Source organism: Toxotes jaculatrix, chromosome 5 (assembly GCF_017976425.1).
Source record: "Toxotes jaculatrix isolate fToxJac2 chromosome 5, fToxJac2.pri, whole genome shotgun sequence".
Lineage (NCBI taxonomy): Eukaryota > Metazoa > Chordata > Actinopteri > Toxotidae > Toxotes > Toxotes jaculatrix.
Window position 1 is genome coordinate 13840645 of NC_054398.1, and position 23632 is coordinate 13864276.

Consider the following 23632-nt stretch of genomic DNA (forward strand, 5'->3'; position numbering starts at 1 on the left):
ACAGGGAAAAGGAGAAATGGTGGGGGATCACTTTATCAGGATGACTTTCTAAGATGGCTATCATCAGCTACGAAGCTATCTCAAGCCCTCTTCTGTGTTTACTTTGCTATTGTTCTCTCCCTGCATCCCCAACTTAAGAATGTTTCACGGTTACGTTTCCTGTTGTCGTATTTCTCTGTAATGGCTTGACAAATGGCTTGCTGCTAAAGAAAACACAGCGAAGATACCAGTTTGTACTTGAGACCCTGAATGAACACACATTCTCGTGTTCATTTAACTTTTTTGTCTTTGGCAAGTTGTCTCATGAACCACTGGACACAGAACACAGAAAAAGAACAAAATAATAAAATCTGCTCTACCAACCTACACTGTGGTCTTTGAAATGTTGCATATGAAAATCTGCATGTCCTAAATGTGCTGTAGTGTGCAATTTTCCTCCCCTCTCTCCCAGAGTCGTAAAACACATTATCATCATCAGCAGCAGCAGGAGCAGCAGTGTAATTCATCCGAGGTCGTTAATATTCATCATATCATTTAGTCACAAAGGAAACTCATCTGCCTGAATGTCACAGATGTAATTAATGAAGTGACCCCAGAGGTCATGGCTCCATTCACCAAAAGCCTTCCACACACAGCCGTGTTACACACACACGGTTGCACATCAAAAAACCTTCCAGCCAGACGCACACACTACCACCGAACATACAACCTGGAATATGAAACACATATATAAAATGCAGACACCCTTGCATGCCACAGCATTCGCAAAATGGCTTCTCTCGGTTACACCAAAGGGATGACACCAGAGCGTGCACCAAAGCAGACTTTATTTAGCTCAGTGGAGTATGGGGAGGGAAGGGAAGAGAAACACACACCAGCAAGGAAGAACTTGGGGAAGGAGAGAATAGAGACACACTAAACCACTGGAGCAGGACATAAGGACAGGTGCACATCACAGGTATCTTTTTGGTCATCACTATGGCAACAACATATCCAGAAAAAAATGAAAAGAATACTTTTACCTACAGTAAGGATAACAGAGTCCCTTCACCATAGAGGACCCCAATATGTACATCTTACAGTCACTAAGATCAAGAGAATATGAGAGAAATTAAATTTAAAATAATCAGTATACAAAAAAACTGCCTTTGTGGTATTTGGAATGCACATTTCTGTACAGAAGAAAGCTCATTGGTATTGTCGTAAACATTGGTTAGTTTAAGAACAAAACATGACAGAGTTATTCAGTCAGTCCACATCCTTTGGAAGTTTGGCTGTGATGTCAGTCTGAGTTCAGCAAAGCTGTTTTAGCTGGACAAATGGACTAGAGACATTGCAACACAGAATGACTGACACCATACCAGCGGAAGGTTTGGGGCTTAACTCCTTCAAATAGCTATGCAGTATCTCCACAAGTATTGAGAAATTAATGCCCCAAGCAGGTTTGTCTGAAACTGGAAGTTTGAAAAAATATTTCTGATACTACGAAAGCTATTTTGATCTTCTGAGTGGGGGTAATTGACAGGATACTGAAAACAAACTTGATGGAATTGAGCCCCATATATCCATTTGTTTTCAACAGAATAACAGAGGAGCAGTTTATCAACAGCATCACAGGTATCATTACAGTTTGTAGTCATTAAAGCCTAGTGGTAAAGCGATCAGAGCATGCATCTTTCTACAGTATCGTTAGAAACTACAGTACATTAGCAGCAAACTGGACATCCTTAAGGGCTGAAGTTCAACACTATGGTAAAAAAAGAAAGAAAAATAAACTGCAACGTTTCTCAAGAGAAGTAAAACTTTTTAACCGCTATATTACAGACTGCCATGGCTCTAGTTTGGGGTTTTGGTTACAGTCTCCAGTGTGCTTATGAGAGGCAGAAAACAGTAGCTTAGATATAGGGACTCCTTCCTTCTTTAAAAACAGCAGTACATCGTCAAGTAAACAGTAGCGCTTATTTTTGTAGGTCATATGGTTAAAGTATTATCACGTCTTTGGATTTTTGTCTTAAAGCATTAATTATTGTTTAGCTATTATTGTTATATTATCATTATTACAGTTAGAATAAGGACTGGTTGCAAATGAACAGAGGAAGAAAGGTAGAGAGAGAAAAAGAGGAAAGCAGGTAGGGAGGGAGAAAGAGGGAAAATAAATTAAGTGTACAAAAATAACATCAATAACATCCAAAGTTTTTTTTTCTCAGCTTTGCGCAGTAGCTCCCCATCTGTAAGTGGAAAAGGGAGCTAATGTCTCAAACATCCAATGAAGTCTTGAGTCAACCATACAAAAGCTAAATACTGTACATTTACCCCTCACACTATTAAACACTTTAGTTTCAATAAGGTTTTTGTAACAATCTATTACTCAAAGGTGAAAAGCTCAGATCTTTGAAATACAGAGATGTTTTTGTAGATATCTTTTAATACTTAGTCCAAGGTTAAACCATGTGTCTTCTGTTTTAAAAACAGAAAAATACAGTTTTAAGATCACATTTGAAGCGGAGCCATGTTGAGCTGTTGACCTGAGCATAGAAAGCTTTACATTAATCACATAACATTGGTAAGCCATTGGTATATTCAAATAGAACGGAAAGGCAGTAAGTCACCTTGCCTGAACATATCAAAGCTGTCATAATCTTTTTCATAATCATGACACTATTATATTGAAGCAAGACAGTTTATCTCAATCCATAAGATTTATATTAAGAAACTATTACTAAACACACACAATGTAAATTTGAGTTTGGTTAAAGTTTTCATATACAGCATAATGGTTGAGTGCTATAAAAAATAGTTTGCCCCTTTCAGGACAAACTGGCCTTTACGTTCTGTGCTATTTGGGCTGTTATCCACTAAAGGAACATAGAAGGTGTACATGTACAACAGAAGACTCATCATTGGCTTGTGGAGGGTGAAGCTGCATCCTAGCACCGTATCAGTCTATTGGTACTCGGCTTACCTATGCCAGCTGCAGATATCACCCCTTCACCATACAGACGTCAGCTCTGCAGTTTGTTATTGAAAACAAACATTTTGAAACTAAATCCACAGACATGTAAAATTTTGGTTACGAGCTTTGGAATCTGAGTCAGTCTTTACAAAAGCTCTATGCGAATACCTCAGTCTATTTCAAGGACATTATTCCATTTTTTTTTCTTCTTCTTCTTCTTCTTCTTTTTCCACTGTTAACTGCTTTGTTTTTCTTCAAGTTTATCTTTTGGAGCTCTCTATTTACACTAAAATCTCTTTGACAATTTCTTTTCCAGTCTTGTACAGACTGGCACTACATGCTACACAGCTAGTGATCTAGCACTGTCTGGTGGAGGGCCCACTGTGAGTCTGTCATGCAGACTGAGAGGTAGACTGCAGGTCTAGCTGGGCAGTGAGGTCACATACTTGGAGAATGCTCTTTGGCCTCTGTGGCATCTGGTTGGTTTTTATCAAGGTGGTGTTTGGTTGTAGTAAGGTGTCTGACGGAATAGGGAGAGGAGCTCTTTTCAACAAGAAAGGACAGACCAGGGAAGAGTTTACGATCAATATGAAAAGAGGAAAGCTGTGGTAGAGAGGACTTGTTTTGGACTCTCTCCTACTTTCAGTTGAGAGAGTTTCTCTTTGGGCCACTGTGGCTCTGCATCTTTGGGGTGTTCAGGTTACGGGTTTGGCAGCAAAGTGGACAGGGTATATGTTTAGAAGTCGACAGCAGGTGCAGGCGGGGTTTTGGGGAAACATAGTAGGAAGAAGCAAAGGGACCTTGGTCTGCCTCTTTAAGCTCTGTCTCTCTCTCCAGCCCCTGCGGACAGCTCGGCCTGCTCCCTCTCTGCAGAGTCAGAGCTCAGGCTCCTGGCCCTCTTCTCCTTGGCTCTGGCATTCTGGAACCACACCTGTAAAAGAAATTGTAGTTATTAACCTTAAATTTTTTTTGTATTTTAATTTGTTTTGAACATTTTTAATCTTTAGAAAATGCCGCATTTAATTACGTCTTCTGTATTTACAACATTTACCTGCACCACGCGGTGAGGCAGTCCTAATTCCTGGCCCAGTGCCTCACACTCATGTCGGTTGGGTGTACGATGGCTCCTGTAGAAGTCTCTGAGCTGGAGCACCTGGAAGTGGCTCATCTGTGTCCTTTGGCGCTGCTGCTGATGGTGGTGATGCTGCTGCAGAGTTTGTGTCTCACCCCAATCTGAGCTTGGTCCCCCAGATCCCTCAGGACTAGGAAACTCTTGATCTGCCATACTGGAGCCCTCCTCACATGGGTACTCCTCATCATCTTCCTCATAGTCATCATCCTCCTCTGGGTTGTTCAGATCAGTAGTTGACAAAGGGGTCACATGTGGCTTCACAGTTAACTCTTTGTTGCTGATAACATAGCCAGGGTTTGGGATGGGGTTGGAGGAGATAGATGGGCCTGGTCTGTCCATGACAGATGACATAGCCATCCCAGTCTGTCCACTGGATCCATTACTCGTTGATAAGTTGTAGCCTGCTCTTTCAGCCTCTGCCCAGTGGCGTGACCTCATATGGGCATCCAGAGCACTCTTTACCTTGAACAAAGCCCTGCAGAATGGGCAGCGTAGATGGTTCAAACCCAAGCTGAAACTGGATCCTGGCCCCATTGACCGGAACTGTCCTTTTCTCTCTCTTGCTCGTGTATTCTGAAACCAGACCTGTGAGGGAGATACACAACAGCATTATGTCATTTTCTTTGTCTCTGACTCTGTTCATCTCTCTCAAAAACATTCACACACAACAGATGTCCATAAAGTACCTGGACCACACGTCTTGTAAGGCCCACATCCCGTGCGATACTTTCAAGGACTCCTCTGGTGGGGTTAGAGTCCAAGCTGTAGCGCTGATACAACACTTCAAGCTGTTCTGGGGTGATGGTGGTTCTCTGACGTTTGTCCTTCCTATGCTCCTCCTCAACTTCTCTACCACCCCTCTGGCCCTCAAAACTGCTTTCTGACATAAGCTTTGCACTCTGCTTCATAGGTGTCAGGGAACTTGGAGAGAGGCTGGTGAGGGTATTATTCGAGTGATCAGAGAATGTGTTCTTAATTTGCATGCTGTTTAAGTGTGAAATCATGGGATGTGTGGGATTAGGGTGCATCTGTGACATAGCACCTGAAAGCATTTGGCTGGCCATCAGGGTGTGGTTAGGGTGAAGCATCATGTAAGGCATGGTACGGTCTGTGAAGCCAGAGTGGAGGAGTTGGACCTGGGACTGAGCTGCCAGGAGGTGCCTGGTCTGATGCTCCTGCCATAGCTGGAACGACGGCAAGGACACTGGACAGAGACTGCACTGGAACTGAGCTTGGGTTTGGAGTTGGAGCTGGCTTTGAGTTTCAGAGGGTAGGCCAGAGGTGGCATCAGGTGACCGAGTGTGGCTTGTTTCAGACTCTGGAGCAGAAGGGAGGCTGGATGATGGATCAGCAGACTTTTCAAGAACTTGATCAGAAGGAGGACTGTGCGTGTGCCCCTGGCTTGAATGAGACATAGACGTGGTGGTGGGTACTGTTTTTTGTGAAGAGGAGGAAGAGCAAGGCTGGGATCTTTCTGAAGTACATTCTGGCTGCAGCTTGGCCTCAGGTTGTGAAGTGGACCCTGTTTTCATGGCTTGAACAATTTCTTTACTCTGGATGTCTACATCTGAAATTCCATTTTGAGTTTGAGCAAGAGCTGGGCTATTCTCAGCCTTAGGAGAGACTGTTTTATCCTCTTGTTTCCTGGTTACAGGTGTTGGTTCACCTTTGGCTGTTAGATGGTCATTTTCTGTGCAGTGAGTGGAAGAATCAAGCACAGGTGAGTCGGGGTGGGTGTAATATTCATAAGTCAGATCCATCGAGTTTTCATTCTGAGAGTCATCTTGTCCTTCATGCCCACAGCTGTTATCTTCATTATCATCATCATTCTTGAAGCAGCCATTTCTCTGTCTGTGAATGTTGTCAGGCTGGTTCTTTCCCTCTAATCCATCGTCTGTCCCTCGGTCTTGATTTTTACGGGCTCTCTGTCTAGCATTTTGGAACCATACAACAATTACTCTGTTAGGGAGAGACAACAGAGCAGACAATCTGTCATATTCTTCCTCTCTGGGGTAGGGAGTGGCCTCAAACACCTCTTGCAGGGTCTCCAGCTGTTGCTCCGTGAAGCGGGTTCGGGAAGAGCGTCGACCCCTGTGGGGCTCTCCTCTCTGGAGGTCTGTTATCTGGGGCTGTGGGGAGATGTTGGTTGGGAGGCCTGGGGACAGTGAACACGGAGAAAGTGTCAGAGTTTGGTTTTGTGTTACTTCCTCTCTGCAGTCCTCCAGGACTGTGACTGGGGGGTTGTTAAAATTGTAAGGGGAATCCTTGTCTCGCTGGCGCTCTTTAAATAGGGTGTTGCGGAACCAGTGTTTGATGACTTTGTGAGGCAGACCAGACAGAGCAGACATCTTGCTGATCTCTTCATCACTGGGGAGGCTGTTAATATCAAAGTGTCTCCTCAGAACAGCCAGTTGCTCCTCAGAGATTCGGGTTCGGGTCCTCTTACCCTGCTGCTGTTCAAGTATCGTTGGGCTGACCTGGGGTTGCTGTCCTGTTGGGGGGCTGGGTTGGGATGGTTGACCCATCAATGCAGTACTGAGCTGTGGAGGCTGACTTAGCAAAGCTGGGCTGAGCTGGGATTGCTGGGCTAGCAAGGCTGGACTAAGCTGTGGCGGTTGCCCTAGCAGTGCTGGTTTGAGTTGAGATTGGTAGAGTTTTGCTAGCTCAGGGTTCACACTTGAGTCTAACCAAGGTTGGGGCTGGAGTGCCACAGACTGCATCACAACTGGAGGGAGGAGAGGTAGCTCCATGGGAAAAGGAATTGGGGGTAGGGGAAGCTTAGGTAAAGGCAGTGGGGGTATAGGAAGCTGGGGTAAGGGCAGAGAGAGCATAGGTATTTTAGGTAAGGGAAGAGGTATGGATGGGGATGTGGTTTGAGAAGTAGCTGAAGCAGACGTGCCTGGGATCAGTGCCTCCTGTTGTGGAAATTCTTGAGGTTGCAAAGGAGGTGGTGGAGAAGAAACTGCAGGGGCAGTTGGTGTTAGGTCTGTAGCTGTAGCACATGTTTTGGCAACAGGATCTGAACCTGAAGGTACAGGTGAGGGTTCAAGGGTTTTAACTTGAGGCTTAACTGGCTCCGGTGCTGCTTCTGATTCGGAAGATGTGGCTGATGCTGCAGACTGAGGGCAAGTAGATGAATTCTCCCCAGATTTAGTCTGTGTGAGGGGGTACATCTGGTCATACTGCAGCCTGTATTTTCTGGAAAACCTCTCCAGCACAGCAGTGGGAAACAGCATCCTGTGAATGTACTCCTGGTGGCTTTTTAAAATCAAGGCATCTGAAAAAAACTTGCCACAGTCTTTACACTTTTCTCCCCCTCCACAACACATTTTCTCTTTGTTTGCTGATTCCTCATCTTTGTTCTGTTCTCTCTCTCCATTGCCTTCTACTACCTTATCCTTCTTACAGCCTTCCGTCTTTCCATCCTCTGATCCACTAAACTCATATCTTTCTTCCTCTAAGCACACCTTCATCTTGTTGAGATCAGAGCACCCTTGTTTATCAGGTACCATTTGAGTTGCTATCTGCTGCTGGTGTCTGTGTCTACTTTGTATATATTGCAGTGCCAACTCATAGCCATAACTCTGCAGTAGGGCTCTCAGAGGCTCCCCATTCACAGCAGCATAGGGCACTCTGGGAGGAGGACACTGCAATCCAAGAAGATTAAATGAGGAGGAATCAGTTTTCTCTTTTTGACTCTCATTTTTAACAGTAGGAACATGCCTTTCTTCTTTTTCTTCCTCAAGATAAGAATTGTTGTGTTCTCTTTCCGTCTGGTTGATGGTGGATCCACTGCAGACTGCTTCAACCTTGGCTTTGCACTGCACATGATCCTTAGGTTGGCTACCAGCTGAGTTTGAACTTTGTCTCTTGGTTTGTTTCTCATCACTTTGAGGTGGAGTCTGTGAAGTCTCACTTTTAGCCTCTGCTTTAACCTGTTCTTTTGGAATAGAGATTGCAGATATTAACTGGCCAAGTTCTGGGCTCATGTCAAATTTCATGTCTCCTGACAAGTAAAATGGCAGAAGAAGTTGTTGCTGAAGAGAGAGCAAGTTATCTGGAGCCAGAGGGAAGTGTTGTTTTAGGAGGTTCTCTGGGCCTAAGGGAAACTGCTGTATCACTTGGGACTGGAGAAGAGCTGTTTGTTGTTGTAATTGAGCTTGGGCCTGAGCCTGAGCCTGGGCTAACTGCTGCTGCTGTATTAACATGAGCTGGTTTCGTGATGCAAGAAGCTCTGCCACTCTCTTTTTAGCCTGCTGGCTGTCAGTTGTGTTAGAGAGGGTTGGTTGGGCCTCAGCTGCTAAGCCAGGGCCTAATAGCGAAGAGGCTGAAGAGCTTACTGCGTCTGGCCTCTTGGCGAAAGGCAAACTTTTGGATATTTCTTCCCTGGTGGTAGCTGGCTGAGTAGCAGTACTGGGGACTGACACCGGAGCAGCTACACTAGATGCTGGGGTCTGTGGAGCTGAGTTCTGGGCGGCACGAGCTCTAGTCTGATGAAGGACAGAGCGAAGGTGTATGTCCAGTGTGGAGCTCTGGCTATAGCCCACTCCACAAAGTCTGCAGCGGTAGGGTCTAGGATCTGGGCCACGGGGAGCCTCGGGGGCTGCAACACTTGTGCCAGAGTCCTGCAGGGCTCGTCTGGCTCGGTGGAGATGGGACACAGAGTTAAAATGGACCAGAAGAATGGTTTTCTGTGTAAAAGATTCTGAACATATGGTGCATTTGTAGGGCCTGGATGGATCCAGATAGCGGTCCATTGTGGGGTTAGAGCCCTTTTTGACAAAAGAGCTGGAACTAGGTTCTGATATCATCTCCTCATGTGACCCTTTCTCTGGCTCAGTTAAATCTTCCTCTTCTCCATCAACTTCAGGGACCATGTCCTTCTCTTTCATTTTAGCTTCTTCTTTTTGTTCCTCCTTTCCCTCCATGCCTAGTGCTTCTTCCTCCATCTCTTCATCCTCACCCTCTCCTGCCTCTTGACCCACTTGAGGTGACAAACTAAACTCTTGTTGAACTGAACTCTTATTATGCTCCATATAGTGTGGAGTATGAGGCGGTAAGAGTGTATTCTGCCCCTGTGTGTTGTCCAGCTGTGAGTGTGTGTTCTGCATGTGTCTCTGCAGGGCCTCTTGACTACGGCATTGTCTAGAACAGAGGGGGCACTCTGTCGCCGCCCTCATGGCATGGTACTGCCAGTGCAGCTGGAGCTTCTCCTGAGTGGGGAATGCCAGGCTGCACCTGCTGCAACGGAACCGGTAACCATGGCGATCAGAAAGGGAAGGGGGATCGTTAGGTGGGGAAGTGGGTGGTGAAGAGGGGGGGATCTGAGTCGGGGACTGGGGAGCCAGTCTGCCATTGGAAGGGTGAGTGGTGTTGTCTTCTAGGGGTGGGGTAAGTAGAGCTGTGACATCTTTTGGTGTGGTTACATCTCCCTCAGTGTTTGCCACTGAAATGCCTGCAAAATGCATACAAACAGTGATGGTTAGCTTTAAAATAATTTACAACAACATTAGGCTAAATGTCTTTAACGAAAGAACATGACATAGCCTGGAATATTTAGGATTCTTTAATTAATACCTAAATTGTATTCAGTTCTGTCATGCACCAACCTTTGCTTTTCTGTGAATCAACAGAGGCAATGGAATCAGCAGTATGTGAACAATTTGCATTGTTATTCTTGGCAGTTTTATTTTTCTGAGTATCATCTGTCTGCGAGTCTGTCTGTAGTTCTATCTCCAGCTGAGGCTGCGGGTGTTCCATGGATGGTGTGACCTGGAAGAAAGAAAATGTAACGGTCTGTCAGTTTTGGTCTTCCTTGGCTTGTTTCTTTCCTTTCTTATTTTCATTTTATTGTAGTTACACTCAGTGTTGTTTTACCATTTCAGAGTAAAAGAAATATGGGATATTACCATATTTTCTTAATCCAACATTATGAATAAAACATGTTTAATTGTACAGCATAATAGCAAGCAAATATCAAGATGTATAAACATAGAGTGCCTGCACTCCCTGTCCTAATATCATAAAACATTAAAGCGTGAATCTGTAAGTGTATCGTTACATCTTGCATTTGCCTACACAGCAGTATGGGCAGCTAGGCACATCAATTTGGTAATAAGTGTATATGGGTGAGATATGTGGGTTTGCCCTTCAGCTCCTACGACACCCTCCAACATGCCCCAGGGGTTTAATAAAACTTTACTGAGGTGAATAATGAATTTATTTAAAATCATTCTTCATATAGAAAACCTCCATTTCCACAGCTTCAAGCGTTGAGAGCAAATACTATATCTATGTGAACAGCTAGCTACCCTAAGGAGAGGATGGACAGCTAAAGATGAGATTTACATGACAAGAGTTTTCTCTGCATAACAGCTTCATAAGAGAGAAAGAGAAGAACAACGACTCGCGCACACGCACATGCACACATACATACACACACACACACCCCACACACACTGCAGAGAAAACTGAAGGTCAGGCTTAATCTAGAGAGCGTAATTGGAAAGCAAGGTACATAATGGCCATCATCACCTCAGTCTGAATTAATGAACCTCAATTACTATCAGAGAGAGTGAGGGAGGGGTAGGAGGGGAAAGAGGGAGGATGATGGGGGGGCTTAGGGGTGTAGAATATGAAAAAGAGAGAGCAAGAAGAGGGAGGGAGGAAGTATGGGGCAATGAACAAAAAAAACTGCTTTGGAGAGAGAGAGCAAGTAAGGGAGGGGTAACGCATAAGAAATTGAGAGAGAGCTTGGGAGAGACAGAAAGGGAGGGGCAGGGACAGAGATTGCAGAATAGGAATGATAGGAGTAGCTGGAGGGGGAGGGAGGGACAGCAGAGGGGAGAAAGGGTGAAAAGCAGTCAGTGAAGTGGAGGCGAAGAGAGCAAGAGACAAAGGCCACTTAGCATACGGGCCAGGGAGATGGAGGATGGTGATGTGGATAGATGACCAGTCTTTGTTAGCTGGAGAGACACAGTAAAAAGCGTGGGGGCCCCTTTTTAGCTTGACTGCACTTCTGGTAATAGAGGGCTACTTAAACATGCATTATAGAAAGACTGGCTTTTCCCTCACTCACTCAGTCAAACCCTCTCTCTTCCACTCTAAAAGACGCGCATACACATACACACAGAAGGCACGGCTGCATCAAAGATGATAGCGAGGAGCTACTTAAACATGCATTAAAAAAAGCGCTGCCTTTCTCTCTGGTGCCTTTTTAATGGAATTGTCTCCCTACATTTCACTCTCCCCCATCCCCCATCGCTTTGCCTTCTCTTTTTTTTTTGCTTCCTGACAAACGCAAACACAACAAATACACACTTGCATATACTTACTGTGCTGATGAGCTTGTCCACACAGTCTTGCGCCACACTGTGCACATGTGTGAGATGCTGTCTTAGGTGTGTGTATGGGAGTTTAACCTGGCACAAAGGGCACTGGACAGTCTAAGAGATGAGAGAAGAGAAAAGAGAGAAGAGAGAGAGAGTGTGTGTTTTAATTAGAAAGCAACAAGCGAGCACAGGTGTGCGTGGGTTTGTGGGATTACACAAGCAACTGCCATGTGAACTGGATTTATTGTGTCCATTGTTACATTTTATATTCACATGTTCAGACGAAATGTGTGTCAACCACTCACCTGCTGGTTCTCATTTTGCTGGTGTATTCTGGGGCGTTTGGTTGAGATGGAGTTCTCCATTTCCCCGCATCCAGAAGATGGACGCTTGACTGAGGGCAATGATTCCCTCTTCTCTCTTTCCTCCTCCTTAGTTTCTTCTAGAAGTAAAAATGTGCATGAACATGTAAATAGGTTTATACTTACTACATATATAATATGTATATGTAATATAAGTATATTATCATACTATCATTTGAGTTATATATTGTAGAATGTGTTGACCTATTTTGCATGTAGAAGCAGCCATACCTGTCTCTTCAGAGATCTGCTTCGCCCCCAAGTTACATATGTCTTTGGTTGTTTCCAAAGGACCAGCCTTGGTCTCACTGGAAGGTTCCATATCCTCACTGAGTTCTCCTGTGGGGGGGAGACAAATACTTATGTTATGCAAACACAGTGATTCATACAATATCTTCTCACAAATTAGCAGGCTAATTGTAGTTTATGTTATCTTCCAGATAGCATCATTCAAAAAGACCAATGTCAGAGGTGGAGTAGAGGTAATATGGAGTTACAACACATCAGTTCACCTCAATAAGTCTTAATCCACACAGACAAATCACAGGATGGACTGAATTTACAATTAAACCGTTGAGCTACTCATTTTAGATGTTGGGAGCAGACAGTTCACACACTCCACACAATGTAAATTCAGTGTTTTATTTTGCACAGACTGGCGACTGGCCTCCACCACCCCCATTCTTGTCCAGGGGATTTGTATTGGTTCATTGATTAGCAGGTGCTAGTTAGCTGTTGTCAGGGGCGATTGGGGATATAACAAGGATGTGTATTGAATAATCAATTTACTCAATCAATATCTCAGCAACAGCCATTACTCATTTTCTCACTCTTTTCATCTTAACCCCGTCTGCTGCTCTGATGTCAGCAAGCACAAGCAACATGAAACCAAATACACCCACACAGTTCGTACTCTCACCTGTGACACCATCAGGGCTTTTCCTGATGGTAAAAATGGCTGCCAGCTCCTCTCCGCCCATTGGCTGCAGTTGTAGTAGCCCTTCCCTCTGCTGATGGGTCGGGGTTTGACTATGTTTCAGTACTTGAAGTTTAGAAGAGGAGGAGTGGTTGCATAGGAGACAATGGAACAGCCACGAACCTCCATCAACTTCACCATCATACTGCTGCAGGAACTAAAGTCATGGGGTAAAAAAATGGCATGAAAATTATTATGGATGGATAACATGGCTTACATCTGCTGTGATTATCACATATTGCTAAATACATTTTCATTTCAAAAAGGAGCTAAGGTTATTTTTCAGAATGCACTGACTCTGTAAACCCGGACGCTGGCCTCGTGGTGGGAGCTCAGGGAATGTCCTCGTAGCTTCTCCAAACTGCTGGTCACATAGTCACACAGGTTGCACCTCAGCTGGATGGGGTTGCCCTTAGCAATGAGGGCGGCCCCCTCCTGACCCCTGTCTCCGCCCTCCTGGAGGTGAGCAGTAAGCTGGTACCGGGTGCGGTGTCTGTCAGTCTGGCAGTGCAAGGAGAAGTTAGCCCTCAGCGGGGTGGTGTAGCCGCACAGCCTGCAGTGGCATCCACCAGCGACCAGGGAGCACCACTCAGACTGGGGTAAGGAGCGAGGGGCGTTCAGGTGCTGCTCCACAGCCTCTAAGCTGTCGGACGAAAAGCAGGAGCAGACAAGGCATTGGAACACGCCCTGAGAGAGCGGTCCGGTGGGGGACAAAGATGGGGCTGGAGGCGGAGAGGGAGAGGGGGAGGGAGAAGGAGTCAACGTAGACCCAAGGCTGACCGGCTGTTCTGCGACTTGTTGACTGGTTAGTCGCATGTTCAAGGAGAGCTCAGCACCTAAAACAAAAAGAGAAACCTTGTAAGAATTTTTTAAATGATCAGATTTCACACTGGATGACAGCAGGAGATGTGACGCATTACTCACCCGTGTTTTGTAGGTGTTTAAGCTGTGGCGCAAGGCTCCTGCAGTGAGACAGATAGTAACCTCTCTGGAGCCGTAGCATATTATGTGTGTGTTTCTCGCTGGTGGTGTGTATGCGCAGGTTGCGGGCAATGCTGGTCTCATAGTCACACACATCACACCGCCACCGCTTACCATGAGAGTGAGAGTGTGCAGGTGGTGTAAGCTTGGCAGGCTGGGTAGTAGGCGTGGGAATAGAGAGTGGGAGCTTGTATGGCGGCTCATCCACTGTGTGACCGTTGGAGGAGCTGCTGTTATTGGTAATGTGAGAGGTGTGAATGTGACCATTCGAGTGTCCCCCATTTTGAACGTTATTAAGGTGTTTATCCGACTGCATGTGTATGCTAAGGTTGCCTTTCGACGAGGTAGCATAGTCACACACCTCGCAGCGGTACGGCTTGTAGCCACAGGCATAGGTTTCACCACGGGCCAAGCGAGGATGGGGTTTCCCCGAACTGCAATATCCACACACACCTCGTGTTGCACCGCCACACACACATTTTCCCCCAGAGGCGCCACACACACACTGGCCTCCTGTCTCCGGATGTTTTTCTTTCATGTGGACTTGCAGTGTATGCTGAGACTTGTAGTGCCAGTTACACTTGGGGCATTTCAGGGTCTTGCAGGAATTGCGTGAGTGCATTATGGTCATGTGACTGGTCAGTGAATTAGGAGAGAGGTCTTGGTTGAGGTTTTTAAGGACAGCTTCTTTCTGTTCTCCTTCTTTGTCTCTCTCATCATCCACCTCTGTGTCTAGCTGGCTGTCATTTGGTTCTGGAGCTTTGGCACCATCTCCATTGGAAATGGAAGAGTAAGGAACCCCTGCCGGCCCATCATCCTCAGCAGGTGTGCTGGCAGGCTCCGTACCTGCCAGTGGAAAAGCCAGAGTAGACTGCTGGGATTTAAAGCTCTGAGGAAACCCAGAAATCCAGCCCTGATCTCCCTTAATGTCTTTTACCTCTGTCTCGCTCAGCAGGGCAGAAGAGGAGGACGGACTATTGAAGTGCTTTGGAGAGGTGGAAAGAAAAGGGGAGGGCTTTGGAGAGGTGGAAGGAGTGGGGGAGGGCTTTGGAGAGGCGGCTATTTTGCTGTTGAGTGTGCCACTGGCCTTTGCAGTGCTGGAAGAAGAGCTGTGCTGGCTCTGTTGAGGTAATAAAGAACATTTGGATTTGGTTTGGCTTTGGTTTGAGATGGCCTCCTCCTCTTCGCCTCTGCTGCTAAGGGCTTCTAGGAGGCCCCCTGTAACTGACGCCTCTCCCACACCTACATGCACCTCCCCTTCTTCCTTCCTTTGCCCTGACAAATATCCCTCCCCGAAGTCTTCCTTCATCCCCTGCTTTTGACACACTCCATTCTCCTGCGAATGTCGGCCTCCTTCTTTCCGCTCACCTCCCTGGGTCTCTTCTCTAGCCTGGGACCCCTCTGCGCCCTCCTCCTCCTGCTGAGGCAGGGTCAGGGGCTCTTTGGCAGGGGCCATGGCTGAGGTATGAGAGGATGACCCCTCCTCAGGAATGACCGCCAGGGTCAGGAGAGGAAGAGATAAAGCCTGGGGACTGAGGTCACCATCTCTCTCCTCTCCTCCCCCTCCATCCCCTCCTCCTCCCTCACCGCTGTCCATACCAGAGGCTACAGCTGCCACGCATTACTACCCCACCTGTGTGTTTCAGATACAGAGAAAGAGAAGACAGCAGGACAGACAGAGACAGAAGGAAAGGGAAAGAAAATGAGGAGACAATGAAATACATGAGTCATGTAAATAATATTGCATAACAGTGGAGGCCATTGATTAGAGTCCCTGGATAGCATCTGTTCAATACAGCCTTCACAGAGCGCAATACTGAAGCTGGTTACTCAGGGGTTAGCGTTAGCCCTTAATGGGAAAATCAATAGCATGAGCACTAAACTAGGTAGAGGAATGCGGGTAAAGGCTATGCAGGAGGTCTATAATATTCCTCAGGGGATAGGATTAAATAAAGAACTGAATGCTTCTGAGCTAAAGGGCTTCCACTAAATTGCCACACTTAGATAAAAGCGGATAAAAGAACAGTTTTTAAAGCCAGTGTATCAGTCTCCACATCTTTTGCTGCTCATTAGTACAGAGATATTATGAGAGTCACAAGCCATTTTATAACACATGGTGCAAACACAAGGGATGGGCACAATATAATAAACACCTGTATAATTAATTTAGTGTCAAATACAATAAATACTTGTGAAGCTTCTACAATTTTTCGTGCTGATTATGTCTGATTAAAATTTGTGGTAATTTTGGAGGCAATAGTTTGTAATGTTGCAGAACAGTGTATTATATTTTGACCTGTTCCTCATTGTATGTGTATAATATTGTGTCAGTCCCCAAAGTTCCATTGCTTCCACAGTTTAAGCACACCCATCCACATAATTTTAAAGCTAAGTTTAAAAAAAATCTGTTTTAAATCATTCAGTTTTAATGAAACTAGCAAGGGTCGGTGGCATTTTAGTATGCACAAATGATTATAAACATTTGAGTAAGTCCTTAAATTTCAAAAAATAAAAAATGAAAATTGGTTTCACAAAAATTCTGAATCACCAGTACAATTATGCATCACTACAGAAGCTTCGTAAAACAAAAAAAAAAAAAAGAAAGAAATCGGGTCTCTCCTCCTCCTCTGTCTGACTGACAGATGGATGCCAGATGAGACAGATACATCTCTCTTAGTCTGTGTGTGTCCCACAATCTCATTACTGACCTTTTTTAATCAAGGAGAGACCTTAATGTACCCTTTCACCTTCTCCTTCAACCAACCCCCTCCTCCTCCTTCAACACCGTCTCCTCTCTCCTTCGCTCCTGTAGCCACCCCCCTCTCCCCTCTCTGCAGCTTAAAGATATATGGCTCATATCGGCACTCTGATAGTGCTTTAATGTACTGTGTTTATGTCACAGGCCACAGACCCTTGCCCACTGCAGCTGTCCACTGTCCTGCCGGGGAGTGCTGAGGGGCTGAGCCTGGCTGCCAGCAGCTGAGAACAGTCTCTAATCTGATAAAGATTTTCATTTACACTGCAATCAATAACCTGGGTCTATCGGCAATGTAACTATTTATACAAGCATTCCTGGCTCTCTATCGATCACAAGTGCGGGAAACCATCATTTAACAACGTGTGTGTGTACATCTATGTGTGTGTTAATATGTGTGCATCTTGTTGTGCACTGCACTGCAGACTGATTCTGATAATGTCAATCAGGAACACACACAAACACACACACATAGCACCTGAAATTTAACATGCATAATAGAAGTGTCTGAAAATATGAATTCACAAGACATTTTTGTTGTGAGGTCTGAATACTACTTACTTAGCAACATAAAATCAAGTCCAAATATCTAAAAAAAAAAAAAAAAAAAAAAAAAAAAGTGTGTTGCCTGAATCCCTATCTTAAGCTTGTGTGTGTGTGTGTGTGTGTGTGTGTGTGTGTGTGTGTGTGTGTGTGTGTGTGTGTGTGTTAAGAAGAGAGAGAAGGGAGAGACAGGGTTGTGAAAGGGAGAGAGAAAGACAGAGGGAGAAGAGTTGTGTGGCTATACATTAGGAAAATGCCTTTTGTTTTGTCATTGTAGGACTTGGACAAATACAGCTGGACGTGGACAAACACTGTTTTTAACACAGCTGCTTTGCGTGAGGACCCAGCGGACCGCATAAAGCCTCCTCCAGTACCAAGGTAATAGCACTAAGCTGTGTTTTACACTATTCCGGAACCAACAGTCGCGGGGCTGTTTTGAGAATACAGCGACTTGAATAGTTCACTCCCCGTCTCTTGTCTGTGTTGACAAGCCACTGACCAACATTCAGCCACCAGAGTACTTCGGCCTTTGTTTACAATGGATCGCACCGTACCACACTCCGATTTAGCGAAACCAAGAGCGATCGTGTTCAGTATCCAGTAACAGGTGACTCAATGCACAAACAGATCATCAAAAGCTAGATTTGGACGAATTACAGACTGCACTGACCAAACAACCCCTCCTCCCCACCGCTTCCTTGCTTTCTCCCCCAGTTCTCTCTTTTTTTTTTTAAATATCGTAAACAAATGTCAGACTTACATTTCTGCAGCGGCTCTGGTACAAAGCTCCGTACGCTGAATGTGTAGTAGTCCAGAAAACAATCGTATAGAGAGCCCACTCATTCCTTATGAATGATCCTCTGCGTTTTTACGGAGCCAGGAGGAGAGAAAAAAATGGGGAGAGGGAGAGAGAGCAGCGGGGTCCAAGTTGTTACCAAACAACAGTGTAATTAAAGCTACATATAGGCTGTAGTAAACAGAAGATGGGGGACGGAGGGGTTTGTGCGAGCTCCAGAGGTAGAATGAGTTCTGATCACTGTGGGGGGAAAAACACTTGGCTCTTTATTCCTGCTAATTAGTTTCCTTCAAAAAATGGCTGAGATTACGCCCAGTGCGCATGTGCGTAATTGCGCAGACACCGCTAATTAGCCCGTTTGGATCAATAGGATTCCGCGAGAGAGAGAAAGAGAGAGAGAGAGAGAGAGAGAGAGAGAGAGAGAGAGAGGGGAAGGGAGGGAGGGGGAGAGGCTACAAGGGACGCATAGAGAAGACAAGGAAGCGAGGAAAATATTAAAAAGTACGAGAAATTACAGCAGAAACGTTGAATTTTATTCATACGAATAGATAATATGGCTGGGAAATTCCAATAATAGATTTTAGATGGATATAAAGCCAAATCTCCGCTTATCTAAAAAAAAAAAAAAATTACAAAGAGGAAACAGTATCGCAGAAAAATCTTTAGTTACACAAAAGGCATAATAAAATACTACGAAGTAAAATAACGTGTAAATAAAGTTAATATTGACAAAAAATAATAACACAACATTTTTTTTTAGAGAAAAATTGTAATGCCAGAAAATCTGCCACAAAATGCGACACTGTCACCGCGATTCACTATTGAGAACTACAGACACACCGCAAGGCCCTGGAGGATTTTTTCATAAGTACCACATTGATATTTTGTTTGAAATAAAGCCGAGGTCAGACGCTCAGATGTAGGGTCAGACATTATGTCCTATCGACTTAAATCGCACCGTGTTTCACGAAATATTGAAATTTCTGTGTGATTGCTTTCTTTGGAAAAGTTGTAACCTGCAATCACCATGTTGTAGCAGACAAATATTCACGTCACACAAAGATATGCGAAAGAAAATGTGAGCTTAAATCAAAAAGAAAACAAAAAGTCTCCTCTAAATGTGCTTGTATGTGAAATGAGACATTCCACCTTTGTTTCTGAACTGAGCAGGTTAAGGCTGCGGGTCTGGGTTGCGGGTGTTGGTTTGCTGTTTACTTCTTTCGGAGTGGAAAACAATAAAATATATATATTTACGCTTAATTTGATGTGTCCATTTCTCTGTTTGTCATGGCAGAGGACCTTCAGGGTTTTTTTCTGCTCCGGCCGTCCCATCCTCGCCCCTCGGCCCTATTGTTATGATAATACCATTGTGAATTTCACGCTGGATGTGCAATCTGTCGATCTTCCATATTTTAGAAGGTGAAAACTGCTTTTATTTGGAAAATCAAATCCTATCTTTTGTCTGTCTTTGACTGTCAAAGCTGACCTCCACCTTATTTAAGAATTACAATTAATGCAATCTTAGAAAGGTATTAAAGCTACAAGGTTGCAGCAAAAACTCCCTATTGAAAATACATAGGAATACTGTAGTATTACCACGAGGTAAAAAATAAAAAGCTATACCGCAGTAAGGTTACTATCAGCTCACTGTTGCGTAAAACAACCGCACTACAAGGCTAAATCGAAATATTACATGAATATTAATGATATTTCGTTATGTTGGTTTTGAGTGCACTGATATTTTGATTTTGGTTTGTCCTCTTTCGGTTTCACTATTTCCTTTCATTTGTGTCTCTATAAACTTGTAAAGGATCAGTGCATTGGCCAATTAATTAAGTGCCAAGTGATTGTCCTACGTTTGCAGTGAATCTACTAATTATTTGACGATTTGAAAACATTTTAAAAGATTGTCTGCGTGGCACATGCCACCCAAGCAAAGACTGCAGGTTATCACAAACATAAATCAGGGACTGTTCAGTTGTCTTTATGTGTACATGGATATTTTCTGTTGTTGTTAAGGCTTTTTTAATTTCATTTTATGAGAAACAGACAATGGCACTAAAGGGTGATATAACTGTAACATCAGTCAATGTGGCACAGTATTGTGTGTGTGTGTGTGTGTGTGTGTGTGTTTGTGAGTGACAGAAACAACAATATATCTGCTAGGTGCGTCCGTGCTTTTGTTTTATGGGATTAAATAAAATGAAAAATGTTAAAATGTTAATTGAGGCTAAAGCAATAAGGGGATCTGCTGTGTATCTGTTGATCCTGACACATACTTATGTTTTGAATATCTGGTATATTTATAGCACATATATAACATTATTACTTATTTTATGCATGTAACACAATCACCTGTAAACAGATGTGATGTTAGAGGAAAAACATTTTTTTTTAAATTGAATTTGATAATTGTGCTTTGATTTCCAACCAATCATCATATCATCATAATAACATCATAATTTCATCATAAACAAATTATATTAAACTTTACAGTACAGTTCTGTGATATGACCCCTCATGTTATTTGCATGACTGGTTATTGATGTCAATTTCCATTAACATTTAAATTTGCAACTGCATTTTATTGGCCCGTTTAAAACAATAAAAGGCAACTGAATACACACACATTTGATGTTTACATTGTGTGCAGGGAATGTGTCACATACTGTATGTTTTTTAAATACACATAAATGCACAGTCCTCACACTTTTCCAGAAAAGAATAGAATAATTTTTCTGATTGGTGTAAATGTACGCCTTGAGAAAGTTCAGCAGAGATATGAGAGGAGACGTTCTCCCAGACTGACACTGGGAGTTCATTTCCGTAGTGATAAATATAGAATTGTAATATTTTACTAATATTACAGCTCTCAGGTGAATGTTCATTTACATTTACACACACAATTTACACACACACACACACACACACACACACACACGCTGGTGTAGACACTTGCACATGCACAGGCCGTACTGTAAAACCATTCTTTCCATGCCCTCAGGTGTATGCCAGGGGTTGTTGTTTTCGCTGTAATATATAGTTAGCCCTTCCACCAATTTACCCTGTCAGTGCTAATGGGGCAATTAACCACTGTGATACCCCCCAGGCAGAAAGAGAGCCAAAAGCTCCCCAACTCCAAACTTGTCTTTATGACATTTATATGACAAAATGTGGGGGAAGCTGGGGACCCATCTGACACCTTGGAGGGTCCTTAATGTCACTCCCTCCCTTGCCCCCACCCCTTTCTGCCCCAGGGTATGGCACTGAGGAGGAAGTGTAATACATCATGTACAGGAGAGGCTCAGGCCTCGTCCAGGAGGGAGAAAACTTTGTAGTGCATCCAAACATTCAATGGGGCAACTCTGACTTACACACTGTGTCCAATTATGCACAATCATGAATGTGAACTGGCCTCACACATAGGCAAACACACTTCAAGGTAACATACTCCAACTTGACCTCTCCCTTCATTTAAGCCTTTTTGGTGTCTATAAGTCCCTCTATCTTTGTCTCCGCTCACATTCCCCCTGTCCTTCTTACATCCCCAAGGAGGCAATAACCTCCCTAGCAAGTGCTTCCCCTTGAGCCGTTGTCATAGTAACTTGTGGGCTGGTCGACATGACAACCCCACCATGGTCCAGAGATAGATGATAGGCCAGAAATGGGGAGGGAGAAGGCACATGGGGGATTTGCACCCCCTTTAATTTGGTTTTCCTGATGCTGATTCAAGATGTTATTTTTTCCCCCTCTCTCTGAGGGTGAGGTGCAGTCAGCATCAACCTGCTTTACATTTACGCAGGTATTCTCAAACACGGTCGGCCTACGAGCAGCTCCACTAAACAGCTACCTGCTTTGCTTTGTGGCACCTGAATAGACATCCCTGTATTATCAGCCTTGTTCCATAATCCCATAAATATATATATATATATATATTTTTTTGTAATCATGGAAATACAATTTAGTATAAAATATTGTGCTATTTTTCTATTCTATATTTCTTCAACAGACCATATAAAACAGTTATTATCTTATTATTATTTTCTTCTAACCTGAGTGTTATCACACTTTGCCCTTTTTGGGCACTAACTCCAGATTCTGCTATTTACCTCTACGTTTAATACGTAAAAAAAGATATTTACATTTAAACCCCCCGCCTTCCCAAGATTTTATCTCCTAAATCTGACAGAAGTCCTGTAACTGTCCCAGCATCAGTTTACAGACTTTGTCAAACCACAAGTTAAAGTATGAGTCAAAACATCAGTCCGTGATACTTGCTTTCTGTGGAAGAGAATCCATTGCTGTTTCTCAAAGAAAAAGCAAAAACGTCAGTTTGTCACAAAATATACTAAATAATGTACATGGGTAAAAGGCACCAACAGTAATTGACAGTAGATAATAGATGACCTAGTAGATTTGCATGAATACATTTCATTTATTTATTACATTTTCTATTTATTATGACTACTCTGTTTTTCAAAAAGGACAGGTAGGATATAGTCCTTCAAGTGGAGGACTCAGTGAGAAGAACCGTTCTCTCTACAGACGTTCTGAGCAGGATGATGAATCCCAGCCAGCTCCAGGAATCCTGCCCCTCAGCTGACCCTGATCTCTGACCCCTGTGTAGAGGGGAGCAAGCAAAAAGAGATATTTCCTATAAGGATCAATAAGTATGATTATTAATCAGGACTATTAAAGACATATTATACTTAAAATATATCAAAACATAAAAACATGTTATGCTCAGTCAAACATTTTTATGCTAAAAAATATTAAAACAAAATCACAAAAGTGCAAACGATAAATTAATTAAAAATATTTCACCCTTATTTGTTTGATTTAAAATAAACAGGTTGTTTGCCAAAAATTCTGTGATGCACCAAAAAATTAAACACTGGATAATTCCCCAACTATTAATACAACTAATAAAATCTCTTTCTCTCAGTTTTTAATTATTTTACAGTTCCTCAAATGAATAGGAACAATTTTGTGATGACAGACTTTCAGGTGGATTTTTACTATTGATGTGTGTCTATCAGGAAAAGGTTTGTTTGGGCTGTGGCCTTACATGTTTCACTCAAGGTCCCCAAAGTCACTTTGTCACAGCAACTGCAATCGTAACAAGGCAAAACTGAAACACTACTACCTCTTCTACCTCAGATGCTCCCTTGTATGTTCACATCACAGAACCACATAGTTAGCTTTTTGTTCTTAGTAATTTTCCTGATTGTGCACTTTGATTATGATTTAGTAACGTTTCTTATCTGGCCTGTTTTGTGTGTGTTTTTTAGGGTGGGGGATATGTTTGATGTGCTTCTTTTTCGTTTTTGTTGCCTCTGCCTTTGATAGATGAATTCCCCCTTGGGGATCAATAAAGTGTATCGTCTCATCTCATCTCATCTCATCTCATCTCATCTCATCTCATCTCATCACTCCGGCTATGGCCTCCTGCAGGAGGACATTAATGACATTAATGTTAGATGTAGATGAGTGTGTCTACAGCTAGCCAGTATTTAGATCCACTGATAAATAGATCGATAGATAGATAGATAGATAGATAGATAGATAGATAGATAGATAGATAGATAGATAGATAGATAGATAGATAGATAGATAGATAGATAGATAGGAGGGAGAGGGGGAGATTTAATTGTTACTCGTTCTATTTCCAGTTCACATTAAATGGCTCAGCCACTAAACGTGGCTGTAAAACTGAACAACAGCGCCCCTCGATGGTCTAAACCTGTAACTGAAAGCAGCCCAGGAGCAATAACATTGAAGGTGTCCTCTCGGGCACCGTACA

The 23632-nt window shown here is 43.6% G+C and overlaps 1 protein-coding gene across 1 annotated transcript; it reads right to left on the reverse strand.

The window, feature by feature from the left end:
- Nucleotides 1-839: 839 nt before the first annotated feature.
- On the reverse strand, nt 840-15332 carry LOC121181873 (zinc finger homeobox protein 3-like). The gene is made up of 10 exons (XM_041038069.1): nt 13679-15332; nt 13052-13590; nt 12698-12911; nt 12010-12117; nt 11722-11858; nt 11420-11530; nt 9695-9857; nt 4772-9540; nt 4005-4670; nt 840-3884 (listed from the first exon to the last, which is right to left on the reverse strand). Exons 1-10 carry the CDS (start codon nt 15330-15332, stop codon nt 3768-3770), a joined length of 8478 nt encoding a protein of 2825 aa, XP_040894003.1. The 3' UTR covers nt 840-3767.
- Nucleotides 15333-23632: the final 8300 nt, after the last annotated feature.